Raw genomic sequence first — 21,434 nt, forward strand, 5'->3', positions numbered from 1 at the left:
CACATTTTAGTTCTTTACTCGCGTATTTTGCAATTTATGTCAAAAATAATACGAGTTTCGGAAAGTACTCATTTGATATCCTACACAATATATACCCTTAAAAAAAAATTTCTATCCCACCTTTGGATGGGTGGGCCGTTTTGGAGAAAAATCCGTGTGGAAGACAGACAGACAGACAATGAATCGATTTTAATAAGGTTTTGTTTCACACAAACTGTGCTCAAACTGCAAATTTCTGCCTACCGCTGTGAATATTCCTCGTTCGTCACATGCAATTTTCGAACTTTTTCTGAATGAAGTGGCTGTAAATTTACTCTCAAATAGGGGACCATGCTTTTTCACATGAAAACTGTGAAATGAAGGTGTTCCTAGCTACTCCTATCAGGATATAACAGTGCGTCACGTCGACGGCTATACTGACCGAATGAGTCCGAGACACCGAACGAACTTAATTAAAAATTGCATGCGCCGAAACAAATTTGATGAAATTATAAAACATCCCTTCACACAGAAAAAGGAAGCCTGTGAGAACCAACAGGTCTGTGAACTCGAAAAGTACAGGGAGCAATCGCACCAGACGCGGAAGTTTCACCAACAACTCAGCAAGATGAAGCTTTACACACCCCGATGCTCATCCTGCCGAGACAAAGAGGGAAATCTGATTTCCGATAGAATGGGCAATGGAGGGATGAGTTGAGTACTTCGATGAACTACTGAACAACCAGAACATCAACGAGTTGGAGGTCCTGCCAACTGAAGACGACGGGCAAATACTGCTACCACCAAGTATAGAAGAAACAGTCCGTGCAATTCATCGGCTTAAAAATCATAAGTCACCAGGAACCGATGGAATTACAGCCGAATTGGTTAAATATGAAGGCGACCAATTATACCAAGTGGTTCATCAACTTGTGCTCAAGGTGTGGGACAGCGAATCAATGTCTGACGACTGGTAAAGAGGCATTATCTATCTCATACATAAAAAGGGAGACATCACGCAGTGCAGCAATAATAGAGGTATCACGTTACTCAGTACCATCTATAAGATATTCTCCGCTATCTTGCTAAGCCGGATAGCCCCATACGCCCAGAACATCATTGGCCCATGCCAAAGAGGCTGCACTCCAGGCAAATTAGCAACAGATCAGATTTTCTCTCTGCGGCAAGCGATGGGAAAACTGTTGCAATATGGGTATCAGTTGCACCATTTTTTCATCGACTTTAAGGCCGCCTATGATATGGGATTTGTATCGTGACTTGATGTCGGATACCAGTCGACTCAGCTGTGAATGAGTACCTGAGTCAAATCAGGGTAATAATCTCGAGTGAGCGCAATGCTGACCACATTGCCTCCTAGTGTATCGTTGCGGTCTTGAATGAAGTGGTCTAACACACTTTAAGGCCCTGATCCAATATGGATTGTTGCGCCAACGATTATTATTATTATTATTATGATAGCATAGCCAGGGTAAAACTGTACACGGCCATGAGATGATTCGGACTCCCAACGAAATTTATAAGACTGAGTAGACTGACCCTGAACAATGTACGAGGCCAGATAAAAGCAGCAGGATCACTCTCAAGACCATTCGACATCAACGGCGGTCTACCACAAGGAGATGCCTTATCATGCGTCCTCTTTAACCTGGCCCTGGAGAAAATGATCCGTGATGCTGAGGTAAATGCGAGGGGTACGATCCTCTTTAAGTCCACCCAACTACTGGCCTATGCTGACGACATTGACATCATGGGAAAACCAACCCGAGACGTATAAACTGCCTTCATCCAGATCGAGTAGGCGGCGATTGGCGCGAGATCTTGGGCTACACATCAATGAATGCAAGAAAAAATATATGGTGGCAACGTCAGCACCGAAAACCAACCAACCAACAACATCAAACCGCACTGGTCAAACGGAAAGAATAAAGATAAGAGACTACAACTTTGAGACTGTTCTGTAATTTCTCCTATCTAGGGTTAAAAATCACAATCGATAACAGCTACAACGATGAAATCCACGCACGCTTGTTGGCTGCCAAAAGAGCCTATTTCAGCTTACAAAAACTGTTCCGCTCGAAGCGTCTCACCATAGGGTCAAAGCTCTTACTGAGACAATGATCTTGCCAGTCCTCATGTATTCCTCGCAGACTTGGGTTCTTAGCAAGAAAAATTGCGAACTCTTGACCGCATTCGATTGAAGAATCTTCCGAAGAATTTTCGGCCCTTACATGAGGATGGACGATTTCGTAGAATACATAACGACGAAATCTATATCTATCGTCAGGTTGTGGATAAAATCCGGCTCAATAGGTTACGGTGGACGGGTCACTTAATCCGTATGGATGAGGATGATCCAGGCCGGAAAGTCTATAAGGGCAATATCTATGGTAGAAAAAGAAGACGAGGTAGACCCTGTCTGAAATGGAACGATGGCGTAGGTCAGGACGCCAGACAGCTTTTAGGGATATCGAATTGGTGGACCTCAGCGCAAAACCGAGATGTCTGGAGTTCCTTATTAAGGCACGCCTAGACCAGATACCGGTTGTTGCGCGGTTGATGATGATGATGATGAAATATTTCCATGCTGCTGCACACAAACATTGTTTCAAATGAGAATTGCTCGTTTGAATAATAATAATCGTTGGCACAACAATCCATATTGGATCAGGGCCTTAAAGTGTGTTAGAGCACTTCATTCAAGACCGTAACGGCACACTACAGTTGACTGTAGGAGGCAATGTGGTCAGCATTGCGCTCGCCCGAGATTATTACCCTGATTTGACTCAGGTACTCATTCACAGCTGAGTCGACTGGTATCCGACGTCAAAACACAATACATACAAATCCCACTGTCACCAGTGAGATTTGAACCGCGACCTTCCGTATGATAGTCCTGTGCTCTAACCACTCAGCTATCCGGACAGGCTCGCTTGAATCCCCAACTAAATACCCCCAAGACGTATACACACATAACAATAGGTTATTCGCATGTTAATGGACAACACAAGAACTACTGAAAAGCATAGTTTGCCGTTTGGATCACAAACTGTTTTCAGAAAGCATGCACAACTTACATTCCTGTATAAACATATTCATGACTACTGAACAATCATTGTTGACTGTTCATAATTTATATATTATAAAACATTAATACTTCCATTTCTGTTTAATATTTTTATTTATAAAATATAAAATAACAAAATTTCGCAAATACTAAACGATGCGGCACTGTGCATTTACTCCCAAAAACGAATTCAATGAATGAAGCGAATGAATTATGTGTGAATGCACGGTTCCAAAATATTCAAATTTCACTCCATGTCTCGAGTGAATTCATGCAATGAAACGAACCGGCATTCACTCATTCTGCTAGTGTGTATTCGAATGTTGAGACGAATTCATGAATCAATGAATTCATTCAAAGTTTGAATGCATTCATGCAGACCTCTAGTACGAATGATAGAAAGTTTCTCATATAAGATTAACACAAAACCTTTCTACCCGAAGCGGCCAACTTCCGGTATGCGGACTTGTTCTGTTATTCCAAAAATTTGCACCGATTTATTCCGAATATTTGATGTCATTAAAGTAAAGCAAACCATACTAAACTAGTTGTTTAGCACCAGATCACCAGCACACGGGTAATGTCAGTGTTATCAGCATATGCGCAACATTTCATTTTTGCCCATAAATTACTAACTGTAAATAATAAAATGGAAACCATGTGTAAAGTGTTTATTTTATTCCATAAGCTAATAAATATATAAGTATATTTTTTTCTAGGAACAAATATGTTAATCGCGTTTTTCTCAAAACTACTCAAAACTGCTAACTTTTATAACTCTGAGATAAACTTGGGGGGGGGGGGAGGGTTTACTCAATTTTCCCAAAAATATGGTAATATACTATTATTAACTTAATTTGAACAGTTATCACCATATAGAGATTTTTCGGCTGGGTAGTTTCTGAGATTGGGTCCGTTAAAGAAATCATCAATTTCCACCCCTCCCACTCCCCACCCCTTTTAACAAATCTCAAAACTAAGACCGGCTTCGAAAAGTACTAATCGAGACTTTTCATTGGATACCCCACATGAGTATATTTGGTGGTATGCAGACCCCCCCCCCCCCTAAATCTCAACGTAGGAGCATATCACTCACTGCATGTGCAACCTTAAAAAATCGTCGAACCCTACATTTGCACTATGTTCAGAATTATAGTTACCAGTTGAACGAACGAATCTTATCTGCTATAGTTCACTCTGTAGATTCTTTAAAAATTTTTGAAGGTGATAACATGGTATATGTATGTATTACTTCAATATTAGAGAGGAGAGGAATAATTAAATTAGTAACAATTAGAAATGAATTATCATACTCATTATGTGGAATATCCTCATCCTGGTCTGCAGACACGATGAAAGTCTCCTGGTTGAATAAAAAAATCACTATGAAAAGCGTAAGAATTACGGCCACACGGTTATGCATATTGAGAATTTTCCACTGCACACTTCCAATTCAATTTGAATTCCGTAGTTAATTCAAGGAAGATTCACGTTGAGTTCATACAATTCTTCAAGCATTGCGTGACAGCTGAACATACACCGCGCACTTATTCATTTTCTCATAAAACACATATTTCAATGCACTAATCAAGGAATAAACTTGGGAAAAACAAGGAAAATTTGACGGTTCGCGAATATGCATATAGAATCAGCATATACGAGTACATTTATCCCGACATTGAATATTGATGGAATTATCCACTATAAACTGCCAATTACAGTGCGTGGTAGATAGCCTTCAGTAAACCCAAGACAAATTCAACTCCTCGAACGTAAATCAGCAAGCACATGATGATCCAACGCTTTCACCTGAAAATGAATAAAAAATTGAAAATTAAATTACAGTGTGAAAAATACCTGAATCCTGCTATTAAACATATGCAAAGGGAGATTTTATATAATAATTTGGCGGTTACAGATTACATATTGGTAAATGAGTTGCGGTTAGAATCAGATCTGATCAATTCTGCAAAGAAAGTGATATCGTGTATAAGCAGGACAACTTCAGACACCTGACTTCCGTTTTGAATTAATCACGGGGTTAAAATACCTTGGCAATCATACCATGTTGACCAAAATGAGGACATCGGGCAATCGGGAAGAAAAATCTGGAGACAAGTGGTAGGGCAAGTTGCCATGAAGTTGAGTTTTGGCCTTCCTCTCCTTGTAAGTGGGCGCTAAGTGTTGGTGGAAGGCATAATATCTTTCTGCTCTCACGCCGTTCATCCAGGATATCCTTACCATCTTCAAGACGTTGCCCTATCCGCCATCTCCAAGACATTCTATTCTATTCTTCGGCCTTCATCAAAGAAATGGGGTCACGTGACATCCCCTTTATTGTTGACCACCCTGAAGTGCGAGCCTGTAATCTAGTATATTTGTTTTTTTTTTATTCAAGCATTCGATAGTGTACTTAGGGCATGTTTATACAGATCAAAATATCAAAATTTTCAAGGTATGAAAGGTTTTGTGTAGTTCTTTTATAAAGATATTTGAGTGCGAATTTTCCCATTAGTACGTAACAAGGAATATACGCATATAGTATGTGAGAATATTCACTTTCGGGTGATATTGACATTTAAAATCTTGAATTTCCAAAGAAGTAACAATTTTGACATATTATAACTTTGTTCATGATAGTGCGATTTCAACCAAACTTGGTAGGATCAAGCTCTATATTACAGCCTACATTGCTGCATTTTGTATCGTATTAGGTACTGAAAATTAGAGTAAACACTATTATTAACTCTATTTAAAGGGATATCGGTATGGAAGGTTTTTCGGAGCCTAGCCAACATATAGTGGCAGACTTTTGATTTTTTTCAGATTTTTCGGCTGGGTAGTTTTTGAAAATGGCCCCGTTAAATAAATTATCACTTTCGACCTCCCGAACTCCCCCCCCCCCTTTCCAACAAATATCAAAACTAAGACCAACCTTGAAAAGTACTAATCGAAACCTTTCATTTCACACCCCACATGACCATATTTGGTGAAAAAAATTTACACCCCCTTTTTGCATATATGGAGACCCTCCCTTAAATTTCACGTGAAAGGATGTAACTCACTGCATGCGTTCACAGTTCCCACCTTTCCACCAATTTTGGTGTCAATCGCTGCTACAGTCTCCGAGAAAAATGCGTGGGACAGACAGGCAGACAGAGAGACAGTAAACCGATTTTAATAAGGTTTTGTTTTACACAATTTGGCTTTGCCGATCCTGCAATGCCCTACAACTTGGGTCCTTTGACTCTATTTCCCTCTTTAGCTTTAAGCGTAAAATAAGTTATTCACTTGCTCCTCCCTCTGAGGACAATATGTAATAAGGAATTTGTTTTCTGTGTATTGTCCTCATTAAATAAATAAATAAATTATAAATAAATGCAGGAGATGCGCTGGGTAGGGATCGGTTACCTAGATAAGAGCCACCACACTATATATTACAGTGGCCGTCCAATAAATCATCTGCTCGGAGTAGGTTTCTTAGTCAGCCAAAAAATTAAACCTGCAGTTATAGCCTTTGAAAACATAAGCAAACGGCTATGCACTCTGCGCTTGCGAGGCAAATTTGGAAATATAAGCCTCATTCACGTTCACGTCCCTACAGAGGAGACTGCAGAGTCGGAGAAGGGAACCTTCTACGAGGCAGTAGAACGAACCCCAGAAACCTGATCCAGGTATGATATCAAAATCATACTTCAGGATTTTAACAGCGGGAGCCCATATTCAGACGAAACCGATCACGACGAGCCTCTTGGCCGCATTCGAGAGAAGAATCCTCCGAAGAATTTTTGGCCCCCTACATGAAGATGGACGATTCCGTAGCCTACATAACGACGAAATCTATGAGCGATACCATTACCGTCAGGTTGTGGATAAAATCCGGGTCAATTGGTTGCGGTGGGCGGGTCACTTAATCCGTATAGATGAAGGTGATCCTGCTCGGAAAGTCTATAAGGGCAATATCTATGGTAGAAAGACAAGGCCACCCTGTCTGAGATGGGACGATGGCGTATGCTAGGACGCCATACAGCTTTTAGGAATATCGAATTGATTGACCTCGGTGCAAATGTCGGAATGTCTGAAATTCCTTATTAAGGCAGGCTTAGACCGGATACCGGCTGTGGCCCCGTTGATGATTATCAAATCCGAATTTATCGGTTTCATCGTAAATGAAAATGTAGCAACTACAACAATTCTTGTTGAGCCAAAAATGCTTGAAAAAATTTGCAAACAAAATTTTGAGCCAAAAAAAGAAAGCTTTACTTATACCCCAAAATTTTGACTAATTAATTTGTAATTCACACAACTGATCAAATGCAGTTTTTATTAAGGTTTTGTGTAAACACAAAACCTTATTAAAATCGGTTTACTGTCTGTCTGTCTGTCCGTCACACGCATTTTTCTCGGAGACGGTTTTAGCGATTGAGACCAAATTTGGTAGAAAGGTGGGAACTATGAACGCTCACGCATACAGTGAATTACATCCTTTTACGTCGAATTTAAGGGGGGGTCCCCATACATGCAAAAGGGGGGTGTAAAATTTTTTTTCATCAAATATAGTCATGTGGGGTATCAAATTAAAGGTCTCGATTAGTACTTTTCAAAGCCGATCTTAGTTTTGACATTCTTTGGATGGATGGGGAGCGCGGGGGGTTGAAAGTGATCACTTCTTTAAGGAGGCCATTCTCAGAAACTACCAAACCAAAAAATCTGAAAAAAATCAGGAGGCTGCCACTATATGGTGCCTGGGCTCCGAAATACCTTCCATGCCGATATCTGTTTAAATAAAGTTAATAATAGTATATTACTACAATTTTTTGTAATTGGTTGGAAACCCCCCTTAAGTTCATCCTAGTACCATGAAATTTTGCAATGATATAGGCTATAGTATAGAGCATGATCTTGCCAAGTTTGATGGAAATCGCACTATTACTAACAAATTTATAATACGTCGAAGTTATTGCTTCTTTGAAAATTGAAGACTATTAATGTCAATATCACCCGAAAATGGACATATGCATATATTACGTGCTATGTATTAAGAAATACACAAAACCTTTCGTACCTGAAGCGTCCAGCTTCCAGTTTCCCGACTTGTTTTTACCAGAATTCGCTATTTTTATAAACGCGACCTATTTCAAGTCTGCCATACAATTGGTAATAGCCTATACCTGTTTGCGGTATTTTAATTTTTGTTAATCCAATAACGGCTAAAAAAGCTTAAATATGTTCGAAAAGTGATCTTTCGATCGGACTTGTGAGTCACTGCATAACAATAGTCCGCATTTAGGCTCGAAATTCTGGTCAATGGAAACTTTTTTTGGCTTCGTGTCAGAAATTCATGGTCGACTAAGAAGGAAATCTGAGCATAGACATAATAACGAGGTATACTACCAGTGGTTGCGCATGAAGCTTTAAATGTCGTTTAAGATAGCGAGGGGACGAGCCAAAGAGGTTTCTAAAACATACTATACCATACATACCTGTGGGATGTGGGGAAATGCTCAACGGACATTTAGATTCGATCTATCGGGGGCCATTTAAGGTGGTCCAAATGCATTCACTATTCTTACCGTGGGAAACTCCGTATACTCCACACGAATAGAGTGAAAATGTTTACACGTAGTACGGCAATGTATTATTTTAATTTCATTTCAGAAATACGAACGACTTGGATGAGCGTCGCTGTTCGCGGTGCTGGACAAAATTAGGTGTCCTGGATTTAAATTCAGTAATTTTGGTTTTAATATTTTCGTTCCCGTCCCTTTCTCTTTCTTATCACACAAAAAGCGGCCTCCCACCTTTCCTTTAAGATAAATCTGATTGTTAAGTCAAAAGTAAGCTAAGTAATTTGACCGTTAAAACAAAAAATAATCCGATTAATTTTATTTTCAAATTAAAAATAATTTAAGTAATCTTATAAAAACTAACTAGATTAATTTCGTTCTCAAAAGTAAAAATAATTTCAAGTTGGTTATTACAATTAAAAATATTTAATTTTGTTGTGGCAATGTTGTTTTTGACCGTATTGGGTGTATCGTGTGTGATACGCGTGGTTTTATCGGGGCCTTTACGGATAAACCAAATATAGCCAACTGACGCGCTTTTCGAGGAGTTAGGACAGCTATAGTTCGTGGCATCACATTCGACTATTCTGACGGACAGTAGAAAATAATTGAAAATAATTCATAAATGGGTTTATTGAAATCAATCACCAGGATAATACGACGTTCGGTTGATGAAGTGAGTGAAAAGCAATCAGAACTGGATTGTGAAGCATTAGAAAGTAAGGCGAGGTCGCGCAAAGAACCCTAGGAGGTGGATAGGCTGGTTAAGCGCGAAGTATTGGCTAGGCAAAGACAGCAGTTGCTGCAGCTGAACGTAATGTCAATCTCAGCAACTAGCTTAGTCATAATTTTTATGTTGGCAGTATTGTCATGGGTTACTGCCAGACGCCAATGTCGAAGAAAATGGACACGATGGGCAAGGCTGCCGAATAACTCCAAGGAAGAGAGTCATTATGAAAGCGTAGTATCAACACTACTATCGTCGATGATTTCGTCCAGGTCATCGCAGATACACAGCGTATCGAGAAGAGTACAATAACAAAATAAAAACCAATTCGACGGTCGACGAGTCTTTTAAATACATCATCGCGAGCACCAATAACGGCGCCTCGAGGTAAAATCGGATCTATAGCACTGCATCACCCATTGAAATCATTGTTGACAAACCTTCAAAAACAGATTACGGTATCACATTCGTGTCATATAGACAGGAAATGGTGTTCACCGGTACCCACATTTTAAAAGGTAGAAGGAAATGTGGTGTGTCGGTTATTCACCTATTGGCAGGTCATGGATACCATTCAAAGTCTATACGTGCATCCGTTCCAGTTTAATGTAAAAACTGCTAACTAGCAACTATGTGAACATATGCGGTATCAACAACTGGTGCTATTAGATAAGTGTAATAAGACAATCAGTCAGACAGTCATGGTATCGCTCATAGATTTCGTCATTGTGTAGGCTACGGAATCGTCCATCCTCATGTAGGGGGCCAAAAATTCTTCGGAGGATTCTTCCCTCGAACGCGGCCAAGAGTTCGCAATTTTTCTAGCTAAGAACCCAAGAAGAAGGCAAGATCATTGTCTTGCACAGTAAAAGCTTTGACCCTATGGTGAGACGTTTCGAGCGGAACAGTTTTTGTAAGCTGAAATAGGCTCTGTTGGCAGCCAATAACTGTGCGCGGATCTCATCGTCGTAGCTGTTATCAATTGTGAGTTGTAGTCTCCTATCTTTATTCTTCCCGTTTGACCAGTGCTATTTGGTGTTGTTGGTTGGTTGGTTTTCGGTGCTGACGTTGGCACCATATATTTTGTCTTGCATTCATTGATGAACAGCCCAAAATCTCGTACCACTTGCTCGATCTGGATGAAAGCAGTTTGTATGTCTCGGGTCGTTCTTCCCATGATGTCGATATCGTCAGCATAGGCCAGTAATTGGGTAGACTTAAAGAGGATCGTACCCTTCGCATTTACCTCAGCATCATCGATCATTTTCTCCAGGACCAGGTTAAAGAGGACGCATGATAAGGCATCCCCTTGTGGTAGACCGCTGTTGATGTCGAATGGTCTTGAGAGTGATCCTGCTGCTTTCATCTGGCCTCGCACATTGGCCAGGGTCAGCCTAGTCAGTCTTATTAATTTCGTTGGGATACCGAATCATCTCATGGCCGTGTACAGTTTTACCCTGGCTATGCTATCATAATAATAATAATAATAATCGTTGGCGCAACAATCCATATTGGATCAGGGCCTTAAAGTGTGTTAGACCACTTCATTCAAGACCGCAACGATACACTAGGAGGCAATGTGGTCAGCATTGCGCTCACCCGAGATTATTACCCTGATTTGACTCAGGTACTCATTCACAGCTGAGTCGACTGGTATCCGACATCAAGTCACGATACAAATCCCGTAGCTGTTATCGGTTGTGATTTTCGATCCTAGATAGGAAAAATTATCTACGCTCTCACAGTTGTAATCCGCCATTTTTATTCTTCCCGTTTGACCAGTGCGGTTCGATGTTGTTGATTGATTGGTTTTTGGTGCTGACGTTGCCAACATATATTTTGTCTTGCCTTCATTGATGTGCAGCAGATCTTGCGCCGCCTGCTTGATCTGAAGGCAGTTTGCACATCTCGGGTGGTTCTTCCCATGATGCCATATGGTCAGCGTAGGCCAGTATTTGAGTGGACCCCTTACATTTACTTCATCATCATGGATCACTTTCTCGAGAACCAGGTTAAAGAGGACGAATGGTCTTGAGAGTGGTCCTGCTGCTTTTATCTGGCTATGCTCTCATAGGCGGTTTTAAAGTCGATGAAAAGATGGTGCAACTGATACCCATATTGAAACAGTTTTTCCTCGGTTGCCGCAGAGAGAAAATCTGATCTGTTGCTAATTTGCCTGGATTGCAGCCTCTTTGGTATGGGCCAATAATGTTCTGGGCGTATGGGGCTATCCGGCTTAGCAAGATAGCGGAGAATATCTTATAGGTGGTACTGAGTAACGTGATACCTCTATAATTGCTGCACTGTGTGATGTCTCCCTTTTTATGTATGAGGTAGATAATGCCTCTTTGCCAGTCGTCAGGCATTGATTCGCTGTCCCACACCTTGAGCACAAGTTGATGAACCACTTGGTGTAATTGGTCGCCTTCATATTTAACCAATTCGGCTGTAATTCCATCGGCTCCTGGCGACTTATGATTTTTAAGCCGATGAATTGCACGGATTGTTTCTCCTAAACTAGGTGGCGGCAGTATTTGTCCGTCGTCTTCAGTTGGCAGGACCTCCAACTCGTCGATGTTCTGGTTGTTCAGTAGCCCATCAAAGTACTCAACCCATCCCTCGAATATGCCCATTCTATCGGAAATCAGATTCCCCTCTTTGTCTCGGCAGGATGGGCATCGAGGTGTGTAAAGCTTCATCTTGCTGACTTGTTGGTAAAACTTCCGCGCCTGGTGCGCTGGTGCGGGGAATGGCCAAAACTTCGGAGCAGTCTGCATCTAGAAAAAGCGTAGAGGGCTCAGTGATCAAAATAATAAACACGGAAGAGAAGTAAAAGCAGAGAATAGGTGGGATTACGGGAATAGCGAGTGTGGAACCAAAGTAGTTTGCAGTTTCCGCGGGGAAAGGCGGCCTCGACGTTCAATAAGTACATTTTATGTACTTTTTAAGGTTTTGTGTGAAACAAAAACATCTGTTTGTCCCACGCGACTTACTCCAAAGCGGCCGGAGCAATCGTCACTAAATTTGGTGAGAATATGTTGTCTGTGAACTACTACACCTGCATCCAATGGTATCATGTGTGTTGAATTTAAGGAAAGGCTCCCCATATCTGCGGAAGGAGGAAGCAACATTTTTTTCGCAGAATATGGTCATGTAGGATATCAAACTTACCGTTGGGTGAAATACAGTGGTGTGAGGACTCAAAATTTGTGCCCCAAAAGAGTGTGAAAAAGAGCTCGTTCTCAGAACCTATCCAACGGAAGCATGTAAAGAAAATCACAGTAATGCATCGATTCAAAATCTAGGCTTCAAAATACATCCCATTACGATATCTGCTTAAATAAAGTTAATATAATTATATTTTAGAAATTTACCCGAAACCGAAGATCATTCCAAAAGTATGAAATTTGACATCAGTATAAGTGATAATATTAGGCAAAATTCTGTATCTGTGATTAAAGGCAATCCAACATTGCTAACGAAATTATAGAAGGTCAAAGTTTTGTATTCCATGTAAATTCATTGTATTTCAATAGTTCTGAGCCCGTCATCTACTAATGGGTCATCCATCCAGATGGATATATATCTATGTTAGCATCAGCGGTATTCAGCTTTTGTACTTTTGTTTGTCGCATGCAGTAAAGTGGAAATATTCAGAGCGAGCTATCAATTTAGATGGGTGTATATATGTTATATATACATCAGTATGCGTTAATAAACAATCTTTGTTTAGTATGAGATTAAAATTGATGCCTTCAATCTGCACATATATCTGGAAGTTTGGAAATGCATATATGAAGAAGTAACTTGAAGGTGTAGCTATCTGAGAACGCGCACAGAAACTACCTCATGAGAGATGATCACAAAACCTTTATACCTGAAGCACCAAGCTTCCGGTATTCTGACTTGTTTAATCATGGACACAGTGGAAAACCCATTGCCCAATGAGCAAGCTAGATGTCATTCTTAGAAGCTCGAAACCTTTCTGGCAATGCATGTTTCAGGCGAATGTTATTAAGGACCTCTGTGGTAAACCAAGTTGGGTAAGACTGCAGACAAGTGGAAGAAAAAGGCGCCTAACAAGAGAGGGGATCGGTCAGAATATTGTAAAAGCTGCTAAGAGCTTGATCACACTTTGAGTTCGATAATCTATGATTCCAATTGATTAGCGCTAGGGCTGAGTTGAGACCGTCAAAATTGATTTTGCAGAAATTACTAAGTTCAACTTACGCGATTTACACGCATTTTTGCAGTTTGAACGGGGGAGCTTCGCTTCAAATTCAAGTGGGGTTAGTGAACGTCAATTTCCCTATATGGGGATATGCAAGGAAAAAGATTGGAAGACTAGGATGATTTGGCGGTTTGAGCATGGGAAATTAAAATTTTCGCAGAGGAAGAAAGGGAGGGAAGCGAATTTGACAGTAAGGAGTTCCAACAACTGTCAAACAATTTTTCGTACAAGTGAGAAGGAAAAGAAGGAGAGTCAGAGGAGGAGAAGACGGATTCGGCTCGAAGTATACCTTTTATTGCAATAAGGATCCCACCGCCAGTGAACTTACAAGATGCATCCCAGTCTCGAGATGGGTAAGTATCGTTGGCGCGAATCCGGTGTCAAATTGGAAGTAATTTGGACTGTTTGGCATTTTAAACGAATGATAATCCTGTGCGGAGTTGCGAAATCTCCCATCAGGCGCGTCCCTTCGTGCGGATAAGGGAATGCTCGGCGAATGTGTCATGGGCATGCACATGCACGCATCCGGAGATGTGCGTGCGGAAAAGGGAATGCTCGGCGAATGTGTCATGGGCATGCACATGCACGCATCCGGAAATGTGCGTGTGTGAGCATGCTTATGCGCAGGCCGGGTAGGTGGGAAGTAGACGCCCACCCGTGGATGAAAATTGGCGATGGGAAGGATGCAAGGCTGTCGTACGGAAGGTCGCGGTTCAAATCTCACTGGTGGCAGTGGAATTTGTATCGTGATTCGACGTCGGATACCAGTCGACTCAGCTGTGAATGAGTACCTGAGTCAAATCAGGGTAATAATCTCGGGCGAGCGCAATGCTGACCACATTGCCTCCTAGTGTACCGTTACGGTCTTGAATGAAGTGTTCTAACACACTTCAAGGCCCTGATCCAACATGGATTGTTGCGCCAACGATTATTATTATTATGGGAAGGACACCCAGAAATTAAATCAAATATGGAAGAGGAGAAAAGTATTTTTTTTACGGTGCAGGGCTTCAGAAACCCAGTGCCGGCGGTTTTTGGGAATGAGCAAGCGGGCTCCCGACCGTCGATATCCAATAACCGCAATGCCTCAGTAGTGGGGAACTTGGCTACTGTGGCATCTAATGCTACAAGAGATAATGGTGGAGTGGAAATTAGGTCCACACCGGATCCTTTTAGGAGGAGTTCGAAGCTTGGAAGATCACCACCGAGAACAATGGTTCTTTTTGGTAGTCGATACCAACGGGAACATACCGGAATGGCGCTCGTTACACTCGGGGAACGAATAAATGAACTGTGCGAGTTCATCAAGGAGAGGCGGAATAACCACCAAAATATTCAAGCCTTGATAAGAGGCATTAAATTGTCTTATATCAAGGCACTCGAAGAAAAGAACTCCCAAGCGTCAGGTGGCAAGGTCACAAGGGAAACGCAGGTGACGCCTCCCCATGATAAGGCAGGCGGGAAGACAGGAAAACGGGCTAGAGACGGTACCAGCGAACCTCTAGGACCACAGCAAGTCCCGAAGAAGAAAAAAGCCTCTTCACCAAAGAAGGCGGAGCCGGCGAGAGTACCCGCGAAAGTCGGTAATCTCACGATTGCAGCCACAACACCTACAAAAGTGGAAGAAACCAACGCCCGGAGGCCGAAACAATGGACTAAGGTGAACAACAAGAGGAAAAAGGACAAAAAGAAGCTCCGCCCGGAAATAATAATTATTTCCAAGGGAAATATGTCCTATGGCGACATCCTCCGAAAGGTGAAGTCAGACCCGGAATTGAAGGATTTGGGTGATAGTTTGAGCCGTATCAGGCGAACACAGAGAGGAGATCTGATGCTGGAGTTAAGTAGATAACATCCGCGGGAAGGTGGAAAGTGTACTAGGAGAGGAAGCTGAGGTAAGAGCTCGGAAACAGGAGATAGTGGTTGAATGCAAGGACCTAGATGAGGTCACCTCACGGGAGGACATCTGTGCTGCGCTAAAGCAACAATTCAACCTTAGCGATATATACCAAAGTGCCATAAAAAGGATGAAGAAGGCATATGGCGGCACACAGACCGCTATTATTAGTTTGCCGGCGGAATCAGCTATTAAGTTTATTACCGCGCGCAAGGTAAGAGTAGGTTGGGTCGTGTGCAGGCTCAGGGAGCAAATATCTCAAAGAGATGCTTCAGATGCCTCGATTTCGGCCATTTTGCGGCGGCATGCACTAGCCAGCATGATAGGTCGAGGAGTTGCAGGAAGTGTGGGGAAGAGGGCCACCTCATCAAAGATTGCACCGGAGAACCACGGTGTATGCTATGTAGTGGGAAAGAGGGCCTGGACGACCGGCATCTTGCGGAAAGCAGCAGATGTCCGGTATATAGGAGGGAGCGGAACCGCACAGGCAAATGAGATTGATACAAATCAATATCAATCACTGTGAGGCAGCTCAGGACCTGCTCTCGCAGACCATTCGAATGGCGATGTCGCTGTTATTTGCGAGCCGTACAGAAACCACGGCCGTGCGACCTGGGCGGTGGCTGCGCCTGGTAACGCCGCAATCTGGGCGTGCGGAAGACAGGCCATTCAGGAAGTCAACAGTGAGCACTACACCCATAGTGACCACCAGGCCATCTTCCTCCGCATTGGGAACCGGGGAACCAGTCAACGACGCTCTGGAGGTGGAAAGGCTAAGGCGGTTGGCTGGTCTATCGGAGCTTTCGACGAGGAGACATTCCTGGCCGCATTGGAGGGAGCCCATGATCCGGATGGAACAGCGGTGGAAAGGGTCACCCAGCTGTCTCAGCGTGTAACCGAAGCATGCGACGCTACGATGCCACGACGACGTTTGCACCACGGCAAGAGGCCAAACTACTGGTGGAACACGGAGATCACCGCTTTGAGATCCTCTTGTCTCCGAGCGAGGAGACTTTCCCACAGGACAAGGGGAAGGCCAGAGCACCAGGAGCGTGAGGAGGAATACAGGAATCTGCGAAGCAACCTTAAGAAGGCCATTCGGAAAAGCAAGCGGGAATGCTACCAGAAGCTCTGCATGGAGGCTAATACGAATCCGTGGGGTACAGCCTTACCAAGTTGTAATGAAGAAGATCCGCGAGCAAAAATCACCTCAAGTGACCACAGCTCTTGTTGCAAATAATTACAACTCTTTTCCCGCAGCAGGAGCAGGACGAAAAAGAACCCCAACCGGCAGCTCAGCAGGACGTCTTCTCGTTCCCCGATGTTACCGAAGAGGAACTTTGGGAAATCTGCAGACGTATTGGGAACAGCAAGGCTCCGGGATTGGACGGAATTCCGAACAGGGCTCAGAAGGTGGCGGTCAAGGCCAGACCACGGTGGCTCGCAAGCACATTCGTATCGTGCATGGCGGAAGGAGTGTTTCTCGTGGAAGTGGCAGAAGCTGGTGTTGCTACCGAAACCTCGAAAATCACCCGGCGTGCCCTCTTCATATCGCCCTATTTGTCTCTTAGACACCATGGGGAAGATGTTGGAGAGGGTGATATACAACACGCTGCTCCCGTTCATCGAGCTAGCGGGTGGTCTTTCAGAGCGGCAATATGGGTTTCGGCGAGCCCGTTCTACGGTCGATGCAGTAGTAAAGGTCGTGGAATTGGCTCGAAATGCAATGGCCATGGGCAAATGCTGTGCTCTGGTGACGCTGGACGTTAAAAATGCTTTTAACTCAGCCAACTGGGGCTGGATTAAGGGCGCTTTGGCGAAACTGGGTGTTCCTATCTACTTGGCTCGGCTCATCGAGAGTTACTTTTCGGAGAGACTTCTCTGGTACGACACGGACGACGGGCCGAAGGAGTACATTGTGACAGCAGATGTGCCTGAAGGTTCTGTATTGGGACCGCTGCTGTGGAACATAATGTACGACGGAGTGCTTGGGCTTCACGTGCCGGAGGAGACAACGCTGATTGGTTTTGCGGATGACCTGGCGGTAGTTGCAATTACAAAGCATCCCGAGGACGTGGAGCTTTATGCAAATGAAGCCATCCTACCATCAAGTCATGGTTACGAATGGCCAAGCTGGAGCTGGCGGACGAAAAGACGGAGGCGATCCTCATTACCAACCGTAGGAAGAACAACACGGTTACCATCCAGGTTGGTATTCGTGAGGTCGTCTCAAAATCGGTTGTCAAATACCTGAGTTTCAAGGGACACTTGGATTATGCGCGACAGAAGGCAGCAAATGCCAGCTCATCCCTTGCAAGGATGATGCCTAACATGGGAGGGCCGAAGTATAGTCGCAGGTTACTCATCGCGGGAGTGGTGAAGTCGATCCTGCTATACGTGGCCCCTGTCTGGGCGGGAGCCTTGAACCACGCTGTCAACCGGAGGAAGATAAGTTCGGCATACCGGCCAATTGCGTTAAGGGTGTGCAGCGCATTTAGGACGGCGTCGACGGAGGTAGTGTGTGTCATCGCAGGAATGATCCTATAGATCTTCTAGCGAGCGAGACATATTGGCTCTACGAAAAACGGAAGGCAAATCCAGCCGAGGTGAATGCGGATTTCCGAAAAGCCATCAGGAGAGAGTTGTGTGGCAAGTGGCAACAACGGTGGGATAACTCCGACAAGGATCGCGTGTATCGAAAAATGGGTCAACCGAAAGCACGGAGAATTGAATTACCACCTGACACAGTTCCTTACGGGACACGGTGGCTATAGGAAGTACTTGCATCGCTTCGAGTTGGACGAGTCTCCCAATTTTTTTTCTCCCTGTATCGTTGGGCTCTTTTCCTACTATCGCTACCACTGTCAAGTAAAGAGGAAACTTTGAATAGCGGGCACATGTAAATGATGCATATCTCCATCCACAATTTCAGCCATTACATTTAAACTTTGCCGTAAGAAACGCTTTTTATACATAAAATGATCCCATTTCCGTTAATTTTTCAAAAAAAGGGAAATGGCTATATAATAAACTAAACCTTTTCAAATAAAATTCCCGCTTGCATTGCCTCTGGTGGTCAAAGGGTAGTATAGGTCCCGGGGCGAAACGTGGATTGGTACCCACGATGGAGCATAAAACCTGGGAAATGCCTGCTGAACCAACACCAACAGCTCTACTACCAAACCCTATCTCCACCTCCACGTGGTGACCGCTGGGAGCTCTTTCTTGACGAAAAGCTGCAGACGGAGAAGGATGAAGGCGAGTCTCCCGCGCCTAAAAACGGGACAAATTGTACCAACTGGTCCTCCAGGTTGGGGGTTGGGTAGGGCTGACAACCCTACACGGAAAACAACCGTTACGAAGCCACAACAGGAGCCTCGGATAGGACGGATATTAAAACGACGGACCCGGCAACGACAAAGGAACAACGATTTGCGCATTTTCTCATGGAACGTGCGCTCCCTGTACAGAGATGAAACTGATAAGCAGCTAGCCGATACCCTGTCCCAATATAGGGCTGATGTAACTGCGTTGCAAGAGATGCGATGGACAGGGACCGGTTTCCTGGAGAAGAGCCACTACACCATATATTATAGCGGCCATCCAGTAAACCATGTGCTCGGAGTAGGTTTCTTAGTCAGCCAAAAAATGAAACCTGCTGTTATCGGCTTTGAAAGTATAAGCGAACGGCTATGCACTCTGCGCTTGCGAGGCAAGTTTAGAAATATAAGCCTCATAAACGTTCACGCCCCTACAGAGGAGACTGCAGAGTCGGAGAAGGATACCTTCTACGAGGCAGTAGAAAGAACCCTCGAAGCCTGTCCCAGATATGATATCAAAATCATACTTGGGGATTTTAACAGCCAAGTAGGGAAGGAACCCGTATTCAGGCGATACGTTGGCTCCCATAGCTTACACGAAAAAACAAATGATAACGGACTGCGGACTATTCAATTAGCAGCGTCACACGAAATGGTTGTTGGAAGTACCTGGTTTGCGCGGAAAGCGGTCCACAAACATACGTGGGCCTCTCCAGACGGGACCACTTTCAACCAAATTGACCACGCGTTGATCGAACGCCGCCACCTCTCAGCCTTGATGAATGTCAAGAACATATAGGGGGGCCAATATAGACTCGGATCACTATCTCGATGGCATGGTGCTCCGAGCTCGAATAACAATACCACCTAGAAACCCCTCTGACAATCAGGTGAGAGTGAACACTGAAGCCATCCACAACACAACCCTCCGCGACACCTATAACAGGGAAATGGATGCCGCAATAACCGCAGTCAATAGAGGACCTGGAGATGAAGCATCAACTAATGATCTTCACAACCACCTGAAGAACGTTATCATGGATACGGCCACAAATATACTTGGCCCCAGCCGCAAAAGGAGTCAGAACGGCTGGTTTGACGATGAATGTAAGCTAGCAACGGAACGGAAGAATGCCGCATACCGAGTAATGTTACATTCTCAAAGAACGCGGGCACGCGCAGAGACTTATCACGAACTCCGTCGAGCGGAGAAGCGAGTTCACAGACGGAAAAAGGAAGCCTGGGAGAACCAACAAGTCTGTGAACTAGAAAAGTACAGGGAGCAACCGCACCAGGCGCGGAAGTTTTACCAACAAGTCAGCAGGATGAAGCCTTATACACCTCGATGCTCATCCTGCCGAGACAAAGAGGGAAATCTGATTTCCGACAGAATGGGCATATTAGAGCGATGGGTTGAGTACTTTGATGAGCTACTGAACAACCAGAACATCGGCGAGTTGGAGGTCCCGCCAACTGAAGACGACGGACAAATACTGCCACCACCAAGTTTAGGAGAAACAGTCCGTGTAATTCATCGGCTAAAAAATCATAAGTCGCCAGGAGCCGATGGAATTACAGCCGAATTGGTTAAATATGGAGGCGACCAGTTACACCAAGTGGTTCATCAACTTGTGCTCAAGGTATGGGACAGCGAATCAATGCCTGACGATTGGCAGCGAGGCATAATCTGTCTCATACATAAAAGGGAGATATCACACAGTGCAGCAATTATAGAGGTATCACGTTGCTGAGTACCATCTATAAGATATTCTCCACTATCTTGCTAGACCGGATAGCCCCATACGCCCAGAACATCATTGGCCCATACCAAACAGGCTTCACTCCAGGCAAATCAGCAACAGATCAGATTTTCTCTGTGCGGCAGGCGATGGAAAAACTGTTGGAATATGGACAACAGTTGCACCATCTGTTCATCGACTTTAAAGCCGCCTATGATAGCATAGCCAGGGTAAAACTGTACACGGCCATGAGAGAATTCGGTATCCCGACGAAATTAATAAGACCGACTAGGCTGACCCTGACCAATGTGCGAGGCCAGATAAAAGCAGCAGGATCACTCTCAAGACCATTCGACATCAACAACGGTCTACGACAAGGGGATGCGCTATCATGCGTCCTCTTTAACCTGGCCCTCGAGAAGGTGATCCGTGATGCTGAGGTGAATGGAAGAGGTACGATCCTCTTCAAGTCCACCCAACTACTGGCCTATGCTGACGATATCGACATCATGGGAAGAACCACCCGAGACGTTCAAACTGCCTTCATCCAGATCGAGCAGGCGGCGCGAGATCTTGGGCTGCACATCAATGAAGGCAAGACAAAATACATGGTGGCAACGTCAGCACCGAAGACGAATCAACCAACAACATCAAACCGCACTGGTCAAACACAAACACGAACAAGAATAAGGATAGGGGAATACAACTTTGAGACCGTTGACAATTTCTCCTATCTAGGGTCGAAAATCACAACCGATAACAACTACGATGATGAAATCCGCGCACGGTTGTTGTCAGCCAACAGAGCCTACTTCAGCTTACAAAGACTGTTCCGCTCGAAACGTCTCACCATAGGGTCAAAGCTCTTACTGTACAAGACTATGATCTT

At 43.9% G+C, this 21,434-nt stretch overlaps 1 protein-coding gene across 1 annotated transcript in view; it reads right to left on the reverse strand.

Annotated features, from left to right (window-relative positions):
• Positions 1 to 21,434, reverse strand: part of LOC119652103 (voltage-dependent calcium channel subunit alpha-2/delta-3-like) — a 222,664-nt gene that overhangs the window by 189,223 nt on the left and 12,007 nt on the right. Inside the window, exon 2 of the mRNA XM_038056040.1 lies at positions 4,378 to 4,873. Within this exon, the coding sequence (XP_037911968.1) occupies positions 4,378 to 4,487 (110 nt within the window). The 5' untranslated portion in view covers positions 4,488 to 4,873. The remainder of the gene's footprint in view (positions 1 to 4,377; positions 4,874 to 21,434) is intronic.

Source organism: Hermetia illucens, chromosome 3 (assembly GCF_905115235.1).
Source record: "Hermetia illucens chromosome 3, iHerIll2.2.curated.20191125, whole genome shotgun sequence".
Lineage (NCBI taxonomy): Eukaryota > Metazoa > Arthropoda > Insecta > Diptera > Stratiomyidae > Hermetia > Hermetia illucens.